The 16,564-nt window shown below is 44.3% G+C and overlaps 1 protein-coding gene across 4 annotated transcripts in view; it reads right to left on the bottom strand.

The window, feature by feature from the left end:
• Positions 1–1,560: 1,560 nt before the first annotated feature.
• MAP3K3 (mitogen-activated protein kinase kinase kinase 3) overlaps positions 1,561–16,564 on the bottom strand; it is a 40,835-nt gene continuing 25,831 nt past the window's right edge. For 3 of the 4 annotated variants that reach the window (XM_082331757.1, XM_082331756.1, XM_082331755.1), the window contains exons 10-17: positions 16,278–16,345; positions 15,934–16,026; positions 14,897–15,088; positions 13,081–13,229; positions 11,192–11,323; positions 10,381–10,510; positions 8,579–8,756; positions 1,561–6,163 (exon numbers count right to left, since the gene is read on the bottom strand). In XM_082331757.1, the coding sequence (XP_082187883.1) occupies positions 5,935–6,163; positions 8,579–8,756; positions 10,381–10,510; positions 11,192–11,323; positions 13,081–13,229; positions 14,897–15,088; positions 15,934–16,026; positions 16,278–16,345 (1,171 nt within the window). In that variant the 3' untranslated portion in view covers positions 1,561–5,934. The remainder of the gene's footprint in view (positions 6,164–8,578; positions 8,757–10,380; positions 10,511–11,191; positions 11,324–13,080; positions 13,230–14,896; positions 15,089–15,933; positions 16,027–16,277; positions 16,346–16,564) is intronic. The other variant, XM_082331758.1, reaches the window with a different exon arrangement.

The following is a 16,564-nucleotide window of genomic DNA, read 5'->3' on the forward strand; positions in this document are numbered from 1 at the left end:
CTTTCCCGTCTCTCCGGTACCTAGTCGCATTTTCAGTTTTCCTTCTATGTCTACCTTTATCAAGCTCCCTATCCCTATTTTTTAATTCTTTCCTGTCAGGTTCTAACCCACACAAGGAGGGGGTCAGGAAGCAGCGGTGGTTATTTCTGGTTCCACACGACATTTTTGTTCTGGGACAACTTCACTTGTCTGGTTCTCATCTGTTCTGGAACAGCACACAAGTGCCACGCATGTACTTGTTTCATGTGCAGGGCTTTCTATTGCATCAGCTTGTTAACCCACTTATTCTTATTTGTGCATATTTTACACAAACAAATATTTCAGTATTTAATTGACATAGCAACTAGCTGTACCACGGCCTGGGAAAAGGCGATTAGAGGGAAGGCTGTGGCTAGGGCCCAGGTAGGCCAGCATCTCAGGGGACCATGGTGGCATTCAAACCACTGCTTCAGTGACTCTGACACTGAAGAGCAGGAGCTGCATAAACAGGCAGGGCACTACCAGGAAAAAATGAGCATTTCAGCAAGTAGTGTAGACGAACTTCATAGCAGCACTATTTTTGTCCTTTCTGAAGACAGTATGCCGGAAAAAAAATAAAGCCTGAAAATATTTGGACATGTGGTTACCCATTCCCTCGCCCTACTCTGGGACAGCGCAACTTACCCTGTCCCGAATCCCTGGTACGCTCAACACAAGACTATCCAGATTCCTCCACTTCTGCTGGGGGGCTCCAGTTCTGGAAGGGAGCTCATTTGTCTGAAGTCCACAGACCTTACTTTTCAAAATTTTTGCTTTCTAAAATGACAACACATTCAAACAAGAAACAATTCAGGAACCTGTAAATGTTTCCAGGTATTTAGAATAAATACATTTTCAAGGAGCCCGAGCTTCACAAGCTAGAGCTGGAGTTCCCCGCTTTGCAAGCTACTCTGGGGTATTCCCTCGAGAGTTCCCAGCTGATGCAAAACACAGCAGGGAAGCAGACATTATCCTACGGACCATCTCCTCCCGGGCTCGTTACCAACTGCCTTCTCCCCACCCCATGACCATCTACCCTGTAAAGCGCTGATGAATCAAGAACATTTACAGACCACGACCTGGAGTAAAGAACTCACCGCCACAGCAAAATCCAAATGCAAACCTCAGCTCCTGCTCCCCATCAGTAGGATCTCCGCATGAAGACCCAATAAACCAGTCCAGGTACTCTCCTGCAAGGGGAAATGAAGATGTTGCTGTTTTTAGACACTAACAAGAGGGACGGAGCCATTCTACTGCTCTCTTCAAAGAGTGAGAATGGATGAACGTGACCCTCCTCAGAGTCAGCCTTGTAGAGGACACACACGTACCTGATCCAAGACGCAGTGCTTCACAAATAGGACACTTCTCCATCTGTCCCCAAGAATAAATTCCTGAAAGGAAGAATTTCCTCCTTCAGTTAAGGTCCTTGGTTAGAAGGAAAACTAGTTAATTGCCTTATTCACTTGCCTTGAGGCACCACTTACACAGGAAGTAAGAGACACTCTATTGCAAACAACCACCAAAAAAGGCTTTCATATAAAGGATAATTTTATTGTAAATAAAACGATACATTGGCCTGGCTTTGCACTGCAAGCCCCCGGTCGGTATATATAGACTACTGGTTCAAGGTCTTCTGCACAATCCAGGTTAAAGCAATTTCTCCCTGCTCTGCAGTTTGTCAGACAGGTGTTGACAGATAATAAAGTCCTTTCCTTCATTTCTGAGCTGCCCCCTAGGCACACCTACCTTTTCTACCTGGGGCATTCAGAGCTGCTCAGTGAGGTTTGCTCCTGAACAAGGCTGGGGTTTAAAGACCTGAAGCCCAAACGCCAGTAAACCACAGAGGACAGCTATTTTTTTTCTGAAAATTAAAGACAGACTGAATACTCCCAGCTCCAAGGACAGGTACCAAGGTGACAGCCACAGGACTGTACGTATTCAAATATATAAAACCCTTCCATCCAGCAGCTATTAACCTAAGCACCAGTCACTGGGATCTCATTCAGCCCCCCTGTACAGCTCCAAGGATCTGGCCTTTGCCTACCAAGAAAGCGTGTACAGCAGGGATACATATTTACTGAGGTTCCAGAAGTTACCCTGGCTCTCTGGGCACTTGGAAATAACATGAGTCACCTGAGCAGGTACCAATTTCCCTCTCGGTCAATTTGTTTTGGTAATTAATGGCAAAGGGAACTGTTCGGAGCATCTTCAAGTCCTTTGGAATACTACTCCAAAAATACGAAAAAATCCAGATTGCTGCAACCTCCCGCCACTAGAATAGGCAAAGATCAGATTTACTGGAGAACAAGCAAATAACCTGGAATGCACAGAATCGTCACACCAAGACCAAAATGCCAAGAGTTTGTTTCCTAACAAGCTCAGGGACAGCCAAATCCCCCATTCCCCCAAGTTCCTCTCCGATGGGAATCTCAGACATTTGCCTGCTCAGTTTCAACTGTTTCAGAATAATGAGACTCCCAGAAGATATTTTTCTCCAAACAGAATATTCTCCATTTCTGCAGCACCTTCCATCGAGGATCCCAATACTCAATATTCGCTGTACATCCCTCCCTGGAAGGAACAGCAGAAACACAACATGACATTTGGAAAGGACACAATAGCTTATTGTTAGCCTGGCACTCCTCCTCCACTCTCCCCTAAATGAGTTTATTCCCAGTTTTTTCCAATTCTGCCAGGATAATGAGGCCAGATGTAATTCAATTTAGAGGCATAATTACATTTATGTCCACTTGAAACTTTTTTCTGCCAGGACCGTGTTAAGAGACTGTAGTATAAGTGTCGGCCCCAAGCTTATTCACTGTAGCAGCGGACTTAGGAATCCAGATCTTCCTTTTCCATAATCAACAAGGCTGTGAGGAAACAAAGACCGCATTTTGGCTTGGCTCTACTCGTTATAAACCATCAGCAAATTCTCTGCAAAACCAGCTGCTTTTTTTCCTTTTTAAATTCATAAAGGCGTCAAATTTATTTCCCATCCTCCCCCCTACCCCGTAACAGTCGAGTCGATATATATAAAAATCACCAAATATGATCTTTTACGATATAAATAAAAAAAAAAAGTATGAGGCATCACCGTTTACATGATGTAAAAAGAGCTAAAAAAGAGCGATATAAACTACATTCATAAAAGTGCATCTCCAAACATACAAGTAATGCTTTGGCTTGTTCCTGTGCCGAACGGGTGGCATTGGGTCAGGTACTAGAATACAAGAAGTCCAAGCTGGCACCCCATCTTCTCTGTCTCTGTACGACTGCTATTTACTGTCATTAACACAGACTGAATACAAGCGCATACACAGAGTAGGCACATTTCAGCATAGGTGGTGGGAAGGACCAGAAGCTCTGGCGGGGAGAGGACGGAGCCCATCAGGCCATGATGCTCTTTGCTCTGCTCTGGAACAGCCTTCCATGACGCATATGAGGTAAAAGCCACAACAGATCCTGAGGATTTAGTTGCTTTGAAACATTAAAAGTTACACCATTTCCTCATGCCCTGTTCTCCCAAAACACAAGGTGTGGGATAGCAAGGAAAGACCACGGAAGAAGGTCTCAATTTGGTGAGGACAAGCCAAGGGTAGAGAGAAACCTACGCAGACAGGATCACTGCACTCTTGATCGCTGCTGTATGTCTGCGGGGTAAAGCGTGATGAACAGAAGATTCCAATCTTTGGTATATTTAGGTGCTAGTTGCAAGGCTTGAAGAGTGCTACCGGGCCCCACAGGAGTGCTGACCGCCCTACGTCTGTCATCGAGACCACAGGAATGATTTCACGTTCCTCTGTAGCATACGCAGCCACTTACACCACAGCGAAGTGGTGTAAAACGCTCCCTAAAACAGAGCAGCAGTGTCATGCCCTCGCTTCCCTTCGGTGCGAGCGACAGTGAAGTGCAGGCCAAAAGTCAGGCCACGTGCCTTGACAATTTGGAGTCAAGTTCCAGGTTTGGGAAAGATCAATAGAAGTGCTCGCACTAGAATTAAATAAATTACGGAACAAGGGCTTTCATAAAAGATATCCCCCTAAGTGCCTGCAACCTAAACAGTGCATCCTTGTAGTAGTGCAGGAGAGCCCGAAAGTGAAACCAACACTAGCTTGCTTTCACTGATTACACATTGCTCTGAGTTTGGCACAGAAAAAACACTTCACATCGTTAAACTCTTCCAGGACTTTTGGTTGTTTGGGGGTTTTTAGGGTTCTTTTTTTTTCCCCCTTTTAATTAAACACATTATGTGTCATGGTTTCATTAAAGCTTGCCTTTTCCTGCTATGAGCATTCACTTAAAACTGTTAATTTTACTGTGTTATGAAAGCAATTTTCAAGTTTTCTTTGTGGGGGGAAGAGTGGAGGCACGTGGACCCTTCATATGGTTTCCAATACAAGAGCAGAACACCTTTAGCGTTGCTCTATAGAGCAATATTTTAGCTAATAATACATTTGCTTTTCTTAGTTTCATTTCACACAGATAACTTGCAATTACTCCACGAATCCCCAGCACTTGAAAACTGCTCCTCTTTTATGAGTGAAATAAGGACTACTAGCGCCCCAGTCACCGCACAGTATTTGAGGCCAGGAGCCAGCAGGAACGCGGTTCTCAGAGAAGGGGTACCCTGCCAATGCAAAGTCACTTGGATACATTTTGCTGGGACCTGTATGGGGATCTCCAGTTAATTTCAGAATAGGCTAGCATTACAAATGTTCTCTCTGGTTCACTGACTTAACTCATACAAAAGCTTATTTAAGTAGGACCCTAATATTTTATGGAAACCTTAAATGAACACTTGCACACCTCTAAAACAAAACACACACACTGAAGGGCTGAGCTTGATTCTCATGTACTGTGCACAAGCAAAACTAGCGTCCAGCAAATTCTCCCTGTGAAAAGCTCAATTTTCCATTAGGCCAGGTCCTCAAAGAAACACGTAAGCTTTTCCTGAAGTAAATTCCTGGGCACCAGATGAACTCTCTTTGGTTTAAGGGAGGGTAAGAAGTTACCAGCCAAAAAGATAGGTGCAACAAAAGCCGTTCCGCAGAACTCCCTTCCAGAAGGGTTTTGTTTAGACCCAGCAGTCCCAGGGAGATGAAGCAGGAGCACAGATTTGCTGGCTACGAGGACACAAACTAACCGACACTATCTTAATGCTAGGACAGATCAAGCCTTGGAAATCAAGCTCTGGATTTCCTAATGTCAGTGGGAGTGCCCTTATCTTCGGCCCTGGAGTGATTGCATTCTGCTGAAACTTTTCTGATTATCCTCACATTTAGCTAGAAAGACTTCCCTCACCCCACCCCAAATCCATGGTTTCATTATAAAATAACACTATTCACATACTTTTGAATCAATATTTTCTGAACACCTTCAGATGCTGAATACTTAAGAAGAAAAATATATAATTATATAGCGAGCGCATGCTCAATGACACATGGCTTTTTGCTGGATTCATGTACTATAGATGCCTCTAAAGCCCTAGCAGTCTGGAAAACAGCGACCCACACGCAGACAGCTGGTCTGGACGGCTGCTGCACGTTTCTGTTCTGAAGAGTGTAGCTCTTCCAGTTCCCACTTTGGTTCAGATTTCTTCTATGTTCAACCAGCGAGACGCTTCTTGCATTCCCATTCTTGGGCCTGCAGAAAACATGCGACCAGCTGCAATTTCACATCAAGGTAACTAGGGCAAAAATGCAGCTCTGTTTGGACAGCTGTCGGTGGAATAAACATTAGTCCAGCAAACAAAGGTATCAGGCACAAGAGCAGACCCTAGGTTCCTTGGCATAATTTCCCCAAAGGACTAGGACAGCTGAGTTGGCATTTTCAAGATGCAGCACCACAACGGGCAGTTGCAACTAGACCAGACGGGGCACCGAAAGCCCAGCAGGAGCTGCTAGCAAGGGAGGTAATTCAGTACTGGAGCTGTGCAAACTGATGTCTGAGCAGCTCTTCAGCAGAGGGTCTGTGCCTGGCTTCCACAAAGATCTGCTTTAGAAAGTCCCGGCAATGTTCTGATATGTGAGAGGGGAGCTGGGGGTTGGTTGGTTGGGTAGCGATTTTGAAAATGGCTGCCATGGCTTCGTACTCTGCCCAGGGTGGTTTCTCTGTCAGCATTTCCACAACAGTACAACCGAGGCTCCTGGAAAAAGAGACAGGGAAAAAAAGCGAGAATTGACTCACACAATAATGCACAGTGTTGGGAGAGAACTTCCAAGCAGCCAACATCAAGGTACAGCTCTGCTCCGAAAACAGTTATAAAATGGCTTTGTGCTCAGCAAACCCTATGTGCGCACAGATCCTGAGCCAGACCTGCCAGCGTCGCTGCTTTTTCTACTGTCAGGCTAGCAGTGAAGTGCCGAGACAGGCAGGCTGGTTTCCACCGTGGTTCTCACTGCACCGAGAACTGCGAAGCGCCATCTGTCCAGCTCTCCTTTGCTCAAATTCTACTCTCGGTAAACATTTGCACTAACAACAGAGGACAAGAGGTGCATGCGAGAGGTCCCTGAAGGCCCCGTTTGACCACAGTGGTATTTCGGGTGCTGCTGCTACTGTTGTATCTCAAAGGCGCTTGCTGAGTTGCAAGGGAGAAAGCATAGTTTTTAACCAAGGGCCAGTGAATGAGAGCTGGGTGACTCGCCAAAGCCGTTTCAGCAAAATCTCTTTGCAGTGCACAGCCTCAGAATGCCCCCGTGGGAAAAGCACCCCTAATATCTCCACATTACAAGAAACTAAGCATCGTAGACAGTCAAAAATAATTAAAGTCTTAACAGCTCCAAACCGAGAAGACAGTAAGTTAAAACGCCAGCAGGGCAGATGCATCATTATATTAAGGCAAAACCAGTAAAGTTAACGGGGCTCTGCAGGCTAATTCAAGGCAAGAACGTGATGATGGGGACATGGCTGAGCCACCTTTCCGAAGCAAGCGTGACACCAATACTTTCAGAGGGAAGATGGGTTTCTGTAGTACTCCAGTGACTGGGTTTTGTTGAAAAAGGATTAATGGCTTCCTCCGGGCCACAGATTAAAGCAAAAGCAGTTAGCGAACTTCTAATATTCAGTCCTGTGTTTTGATCACATCATTGCATTAAAAAGGTGACAGTGCCTCTTCTACCTTTAAACTAAACTCTCTTTTGAAGTGAAAAGCAAAGAAAAGACATTTTCAGAGGCAGACTTGCATCAATTGCCAAGACAAGGAAAGAGAGGAATTAAATCCAGTGAATATGCAAGAAATGACTTCTTGACAAGGTTTAAAATCCAACGTGAAAGTTTTACACTGGTTTCCAGCCATTTAAGACTTACTAGAAGAGAGTACAGAAAATGCAAACCATGTGTGCTGAAGTGCTGGGGGTTTGCTCAAGAGCAAGCAGGGATATATTATTGTTTAGACTGATTTATACCGTTTAAGCAGATCCGGTTTCTTTAAGATATTCAGCAAACAGCAGGAATGTTTTTCATGTCAAGTCACTCCAGCAATAACAAATAGCTCACATATTCTGCTATTTAGGAAAAAGAAAAATGGAGAGGGGCCTGCAGCAGTGGCGGAAAGCCAGGTGGCTAGATTTGTTATGTCTTTGAGCCTCTCGGCCATAGGCACCCACCCTGGGACTAACGCTGCACTGGAAAATTCTGACCCCCCTAAATAACGATCGGGATTGTAGGGACTGGAGCCCAGCCAACAGCAGCGTCTCTTTGATGGGAATGGACCGATGTCAGCACCAAGAGGAAATCCACAACTGCATCAGCCCAGGGGGAAGGGCACGTGCTCCATTCTCTCCCCAAGCATCCCAACCGGGAGAGTCTGCGGAACTTAACTCTTTGCATACGAGACAAATTTCAGCTATGTCTCCACTCACTGCTTGTACAGGAAACAGCACAGGCCTTGCTTTACCGTGGAGACACAAACACACCTCTTGTCGCTGTCGTTTACTTTAGTTTTATAATCTCACCTTTTTAAGGCCTCCTAAACTAACATTTTGACACAGGACCATTTTGCTTTTTCCGTTCGATAGAGGCTGTTTCTTGGCTATGCCAATAATAGCACGGCTACAGTTTCCATTCATGCATACTTCAGATCACCTCCGATCTGACCTGTATCTTTTGTGTTATTCCAGGTTTGGGCATCTTTCCTTTAAAGCTCTGTCAACATACTCAAATTCTATTCCTTTCATTTCCACAGTGTTATAAGCGTACCTCTCATTTTATAACAAAATGAATGGACGCTCCCTAAACAACCTCATTCTCTCTTATAAGGGATAGAAGAAGGACGGAAACCTCACACCAGAAAGAGTCAGAAAATAGAAAATCAGCTATCAGTTCGGGGGAGGAACGAGTGGAAATTGTTCCTGAAAAACTAAACAAGCAGTTGTGTGTTGACACTGCAAAGCACAGCCCGCAGCAGGTCATGTCTTGAGTTCAAATCAACTACTGCAGTTCGCCCTAAACTTTTGATCCAGACAAAATCTGATTTTGGATATATGGACAACAGAATGTATGCGTCTTATCTTGCTCCAGAAAAGCTGTAAGTTGATCTATGGACAGAAAGTTAAAGCCTCACCATACATCTGCTTTTCTTCCATAGCCTTCTCCGCTGATCACCTCCGGGCTCATCCAATATGGCGTGCCAGTGACAGAGCGGATGCCTGTTCCAGACATACAGATTGTCTGCAGCCGTTTGCTGGCCCCAAAGTCCCCAAGCTTCACATTCCCAGCAGAGTCACGGAGAATATTGGCTCCTGGACAAAAAACAAAGAATTGAGACAGCTGTTTTCATGCAACCCAGCTGTCAGATCTGCAGCCTACAGAGCTGATATCCAACCCAGAAATACCCATGCTCATGGTATGGCTTCTTCCCCATTAAGCCTCATGTGACCTGCTAAACATCATTTCTTTATTTCAGGCTGTAGACAAGCCAATTGCTAATGGCTGCAAATGGGATAAACTTCAGAGGAAAAACACAAGGAAGTGAAGGGGGAAGGGAAACGAGAGCTGAGTCAGCACCATCATTGTTACATTGCCTGTAAACAGCTCAGACAGCCTATGCAGGGCCCCCAGGCCAACGGCTTAGATAGTACATAGCTGTGCAGAAAAGGACTTTATTGGGATGCTGCTTTGGTGAGTATAACCACTGCTTTCTGGTCAGCTGGGTAACAGATGTAGCTAATTAAACCACTTTGAACTCCTACAATAAACAAGTCAATCTCCACTTTACTTGGTCAGAGGTCCTGAATGTGAAACACCAGGGTAAAAAGCAAACTTAAGAGCTTAGCTTGTATGTGGACACAAACTAAGGCTTAGACACCAAAACCAATTCTTCCTCCAAAGCTGCAATAAGATCAAGAACCCTGTGTTGCCATTATCTGGTACGTGCCTATGTGAACTCCTTCTGCCCTCAAATAAAATGCACTTGCGCTGGGAGATAGCTTTATCACGTCCCCGCTGGAAGAGCTGAATTCAGAACAAGTATGTCCACCCAGCGCCCTGGAGGCAAGTTAACAGTTTGACTTAGAAGATGGGTGCAAACTACTAAATAACCCACCAGGTAGGAAATCATTTGGCAAAGACCACCACATGTGCAGTATACAAGGTGTTATTCAAGAATCAGCAGCTCATTTCCCTTTGCCAGCCTAGAGGGGATGCAATGAAGATTTACAGGCAGAAACAAGAGGATACTTTTCCGGCAGCGAGCAACCCTCCTGGTCTCTCAGGAGCACAGAAAAATTTGTGTGGTGTCTGCCGCATCTGTTGACATTAACTCTTAAGGAGACTGGCTGGCTCCATGGGGTTATGTTGGGAAGAGGAAGATTAAGGACTAATCAGAGGCTGTACGTGGAAGATGAGAGGTTTCCTACACAGAGCAGGCAGGGCAGTCACAAGAGCCTGAGGCAGGCAGGACTGTCAAGAGCAGGCATGGAGCTCTTATGGCAACTGGTATGCCTACCAGCTGAGAAATGCTACTTCGGGCAAGCAGAGAGGATGTCAGCAGGGAATCCCCAGGGAAATGAGCGTGCCTCATGGGTGCAGTGAAAGTCAGGTGGCAACTCAGCCTCATTTTGCTGGGGTGTGAGAGAAAGATGAGGAGTTACAGAGGAGTGTTCCTAAGAATTAGAGGCTTCCAGTCTTCCTTACTATAACCAACTGCCATGCTTGGTCCTGTAGAGAGAACAGCCCAACGTCCCTTACCCAGCCCAGAACACAACCTTCCCTAAGCCCTGCACACAGATGTCAGACCAAAAAGGGATAATTGAGCAAAGCAATGTTCAGAAGCCCCAGCCAGGATACAGAATTCTTAACCCTTGGCTTCTTTTTTCAGAGTCCCTTTAGCACGTGGCATACACATAAATCACCAGCTGATCTCACCCTTTATGTCCCTGTGCACGATCATGTTGCTGTGAAGGTACGAGACTCCCTCAAGAATCTGGCGAGTGTATTTCCGGGTTACGTTTTCCGTGAGAGCACCATACGCCTTCAGCTGGTCTTTCACTGACCCCTGCACCAAAAGCAAACAGAAGGGATTGGCTAAGAAATGACAAACCACAAATCTTGCAGCCTCCATTCAATTCCCACGAGCTGTGGCTGTGTACACCCCCCCCAACCGGCACAATAATGAATTCTGGCCTCTTCTAAAGCCCTTCTGTGAGGCTCTCACAGCATCTTGCCCTCTGAAGACCCTTTTAAGAACAGCAAAGACACGCTCTACAGCAAAAATAGCTTAAGGAGGTTCTGCTTCCTCCATCCTTGAGCTGTGCTGGTACAACTGTTTGTGAAGACAAGCAATAAAATAGTTCAGCACACTGATCCAGGTCAAAAGTCTCCCTTTTTGCAGGGTCAGTTTTAGCCTAATTTGCTGTACTATATGACTCTGCTAATTCAGTTAGCCCAATTTACAAGTTGGCTCAAGTCCTCTGAAGTACATTGTCAGAACAAATTTAGACTGAAGAAAAGAATGTATTTCAAGTACAGGAAACTAAGAAAAAAACCAAAGACATGGTTTGGGCATAAATAAAAAGAATGTGGTGGTATTATAAAGCCAATATGAGAAAGGGGCACACCTAAGAGGGCATAAGGTGGATTACATAGTTAGGGTAATCACATCAACTAATAAACCAACTCACAAAACCATCCATCTCACTTTATGATCTGCGACTGTGCTGCTCATGTCAGCTCTTACCCCTGGCATGTACTCCATGAAGATGGTCAAGGTCTTCTCTGCTCGATCCCGTAAGCAGCCATAATACTGAACAATACGTTCGTGCTGGAGATTCTTCAGCAGCTGAATTTCACACTCCAGGGCACTCACTTCCTATGGATGTTGAAGGAGAAAATAAGGTTCCGGCCCCAGGAAACATTCCATCCTAATAAATCTGTCCATGTCGCTGAAGGATGAGGCCACTACTACACTGAAGAAGTCTAATCCATGCCATTGGCTCACCTGTCTCTTGGGAAAGGCAAATGTTACCAATGCTTCATATTAATCCTTACTGTATAATAAACAGGGAAGTATTGGTGCAGCACCTTTGACAGTTAGAACACAGGCAATGCCATATATGGATTTAGTACCAGAAAAACTTTGTTTCTTGTCTTGATTCTGTCAGCTGAATGGCTTTAGCCAAGTTGGTTGAAAGTATTCTTCATGCACAGAGATACCACCTTACTTCTCACCACTACGCTGAGGGCAGTGAGCGTTAATTTCAATTATGAAAAAGCTCTGAATGCACAGTTGCAGAATTGCTAGGAATCTTTCAGTAGGACCCTCAACCCATTAGAGAGCAAGACTACAGGTGCTAAGAGTTTCTAAGTTCTTTAGTCACCCAGTCCTGGTTCTGATTCACACTGATAATTTTATTTGAATCAACCTTAGAAACGTCTTCCTCTCTTATTTACTTCAAAGACTCTGCAGCTACGCACATGAAACCGATTCTCTGCTTTATTCCTGCCACAGACAACAGGGTATCATAGTGCAAAGGCAAAAAGGCTATCCAACAATTTCAGACTGAATCAGAGAGGTTTGTTGCCCAGGAAAAGTATCAGGTTCTTGCTGAATCCAGGGAATGAACAGGATGAACATCAAAGGCACCGGAGCATGAGGATTTATGGAAAAAGGAATGGTGGTTTCCCCAACATTAGTCCCACTTAACTCCCTCCACTCCTGCCACTGGAAGGTGCCAGGTTCAATTCTCTCGCTTTGGGAGAGGATGCAGCTCTTCAAGAGCAAGGACCTGGCTGCTGCAGAGATGTGTGGAACCAAAAATACATTCCAGCCTGTTCTTCCTTAGCTTAGAGTTACTGTCTGATTTATGACAGAGACATGGTATAACTTAGAACTTACCAAGTTAGGACTTATCTTGGCACCAATATCCCATATAAAATCAGAATAATTGAATCTTCACGGATCAGTTATTCCAGCTCAAAGTGAATTTGTTCAACATTGGGAAACTGGTACATTGTTATAACACTAGCAAAGAACCTAACAGCCATTCCACCTGCATCCACTGTGCAGGGAGGCACGTGCTATCCTCTAATTTCAAGGTGCCCCTTCCCACCTCCGCTGTTTCTAATGCGTTGTCACATCACTGTTCTTGATTAATTTACACACCACAGTTCAGTTTGTTTTGAGGACAGAGAGAATTCAGAAGCAGAAACCAGTAATTAATACACTTGATACGGGCCTACCATATAAGCCCAGAAAGTGGGTTTTGCAAGTGCCTGCAGCTTTTTTGTTTAAAAAAGAAAAAAGTCCTGCTTTTTCTGGGTTTAGTTTCATTCACATCCATGTCTAACCAGGAACACAGGGCAGTCTAGTATTCCTCAAGTAACCTGGCAACTAACCAAAAAGCTGAGAAGGGAGAGCCAAAAATGTAGCCAGAAAATGGGTTTTAGTTTCAGGCTGAAGTTAATAATACGGAAAAGTAGTTTTTAAATGACTTCTATTCCTCTCCACATGACTTGAAACCCTAGTACAAATGAAATAAGATGCCAGCTTTCGAGGACAGACAGATACAGGCACTTTACAGGATCTCAATCTGCATCATGAATTTTAGAAGCTGCAATGAGAATTACCTTGCTTGTTTCAGGACTCTCTGGGTCAAACTGGACCTGCTTAGCTGCAAGCTCTCTGCCCGTGTCCACATCATAGCACAAATACACACGACCAAAGGCACCCTGGCCCAGCAGCTTCCCTCGTCGCCAGTTAATTGGAGCACTCGGAGCTAAAAAAGAACAGTAATAATTTCTCTTTTCATTATACTATTTAAAGATAATGGTGATCTTTTCAAAGATAAATCACCATCATACTGGGATTGAAACAGGTATTTTGCCATTAAAGCAACAGACATGAGGCACTCTCCCAGTATACGGGAGTTAGTGGCAGAACTCTGAACAGAATCCAACCATTCAGACTCTCAGGACCCGCTGACTGGTGTACCATTAAAATGAAATCACTAAACACTTTGCAAAGATGTACCACAGAAAAATTATTCGATGAGGTTGATGTAATTTCATTCCACCACCAGGGTGGATTCCAGAACATCGCTATCTTCAGAGATGGGGCAAGAATGAAACAGCATCTTCCAACCCTCGATCTGTAGTTACTACATGCATCAGATGAAGAAGAGCTGGATCAGCCTTGCTAAATCAATCCCACCCAGCTGGAAATGACTTCTAAGCCTCTGGGACAACTTGAAGGACATTACTTCTGAGTTCTTTGCCAATCGTTGGTTAGTTCGGGGTTCCTTCTCCTGCGGGAAGGATTTCACTTCAAGGCTATCTCTACAGCAGAAAGATTTGAAGTCATAATTCCCTACTAGACACTGATACGGTAGGGGCCATAATGTAAACACAGTGTGGGTATCTTCTTTACCTGCTGAACAATCAGACTCTAATAAAAACACACACGAGAACCAGCTAAAGCAGCCATCTCCAATACCCCGGCACGAGCCACATCAGCAGGGAACTACGAACATTGTTCTATTGCACTGGTGAGAGCACTGCACAAGCAGTCTCCTGACCTGCAGATTAACACCCAAGCCCAGTTTTCCAGGCTGCACTTAATACCAAAGCATATTACCCAAAGACCAGCGCTTTAGCTCGAACTTTGAAAATGACACTACCAGACTCATGCAGTGCAATGCATCCAATTATGTTGTATCTAACAAGAAACTCTAAAAACAAAGATAGGAACCAGCCATCTGGACAGTGTGAAAATGCAGAAGAGCTGAGAGATTAGCTTTGCCATGTCTAATTTACTCGGATTTACTGCCAGTCGGTGTTTTAGTGTGTTGTTTACTTTGCTGCATTAATGTCTTCATTTTTGATCCTTAAATTACTCTATGGGATATCTGAAGTTCATCAGTAATGATTTATGTTCCATCTCTTTTTTTTTAATATTATAAAGTTCCCCAAAAAACAACTCAGGAATGCTATTAATACAGAAGTAAATCTTTCTACTAAGGAGCAAGTGAAATAAACACAGCCCTTAACTAGTAAAATAACTGTAATCCACAAGCCTGACTACAAACATTAATGTATCAAGAAAATAAACAAGCTTATCTGACACTTAAGAACCCCACAGATCATTTAGATCCAATGAACTTTTTTTTTTTTTTTTTTTTTTGACTTCTTTACTGAATTTCCAATGCTTTCTAAAGGAAAGGCCAGCTCCCAGTGCAAAACTACATATTCTTAGAAGAAAAAGAGGACCTGTCTTATAGGTGATACAGACTGGTCTCAAAACACAGCCATGTAATTCTGTGGTTTTGAATGGCTTGTTAAAATCAAGCTATGGTAATATATTGGGTCTGGAGTTAGTCTCCAAAAGGCCTTCTTGCCCATAACCCCAGGAGGCCTTTCCCCAGTTACCATCAGGGCAACTGCTTACATTTGGTGGGAATGTTCCTCTCCTGCACACCAAGGGCATTTTCGCTGTCGGCACTCCGCAGGCGCCCCCGGGGGTCCAGGTACTGCAACGCCAGGCCCAGGTTTTCTCCATTGGTGCTTAAGGAACGACTTGAAGGGACCAAGGTGAAAAGATTCCCTTGGTGACGCCGTATCCGGGGAAATGTCCTCCGGCCTGGAGAAAGAAGTAAAATTTTGAAATAAGTTGCTTACAAGTGGAAGGTAATGGCTGGAGGTTGAGCAACAAAGAGAAGGGAGAGAAAAAAACGCGTTCTGGTCTGTTCCCATGGAGCAGAATCTACTGCCAAAGAGACAAGATGCAAAAATATAACAGTTCAGGGCTGATGCTGCTTGAGTTCAGTACAGCTTTGGATCATTCCCAAAGCAGAAGGGAAAGAACACTTTGTAATGCCCTCACTGCAGTAGTGCAAGATCTAAGCTTGCCTTCCAAAGCAAAAATCTGGTTTACAGGCTACCACACAGGCTCCGAGGCTTGTTAACAACTACGCGGACAAAATGACTTTCTAGATAACGTGCCTGGATTTGCAAATAAAAACCATACACAAAGATTATGACAACACGCACCTCTTATGAAACTTGGAGAAATTAATTTGCATAAAGCCATCTGATGAGCAGAGATGTGATTCTTAAAGTCACCGGTATATTTAAAAGACCCAGAAGCAAGTTTGCATTGCGAATTAGCAAAGCATAATGAATCCCTGAGGTAGGAACCCACTACATATGACCAACGCTAACAGCTATGTCCACTGCTCAACCCTAGCAGTCACTGATCAGCCTGGATATCCCCAGAAAGGGCAAAGTAAACAAAGAATTACAAATGGCCATTGTGGGTTGCTATGAAAATGTGGCATCACGCACGGTAGCTTTAACTCCAGCACTAACTGCAAGGATCAGGGCACTTCCAGACTCCTCAACTAGGAGTTACACTTGCCCCTGGAGGTTGCCATTGCCTCACCTTCTTTTTCAAGACTGGAATCAAAGGTCAGAAAAAAACCTCACCATCGTTGTAGTCTTTGTGCTGCATGGAGACGTTGTAGCGCCGAGGGTAGGTCCCACCTTTCCCTGCTTTGTCATAGATCTGATTCTCACGGTCTGGAAGGAGATGCAAAGACAGAAGTGAGGCTTCTTCAAAAAGTACATGTTCTAATGACAAGAGTTTTCCTGTAACAGCAGGTTTGTTTTTTTTTTTTTTAGGAAGAGGTGAGTAATAAATGACTTCATTGTTTTTCAATCAATATATCTCCAGTTCTTCCATTTATATAATCCCAGCAAACATACAAGGTAGCCAGCAAACAGCAGAAAACGTCTAGATCAAATAATTTTTATACTGGACACTGACATACCTGAGAACTCCTGTCTGTTATCAGGAAAGCTTTGTGCCCTTGACATCCGTGATTTCCGAAAAGAAGGGCTATTAAAGAAAGAAGGCAAGAATAAGTTTTGCTATCTACTGGAGAGAAACCTACCAGGACTTTAAATACAAGCTAATAAATTTGCACATCGATAACGGCAATTCTCAAATCTGTGTCCCTGCAATAATTTCACACTACATCCGCAAAGCTGAAGTCAGGCTAAGCCCCAGCTAACCAGACTATTTCCCGATGTGGGCAGTCATCCTTTCTGTTCAGTC

The sequence above is a fragment of the Platalea leucorodia genome (genome assembly GCF_965183815.1).
Source record: "Platalea leucorodia genome assembly, chromosome: 22".
Lineage (NCBI taxonomy): Eukaryota > Metazoa > Chordata > Aves > Pelecaniformes > Threskiornithidae > Platalea > Platalea leucorodia.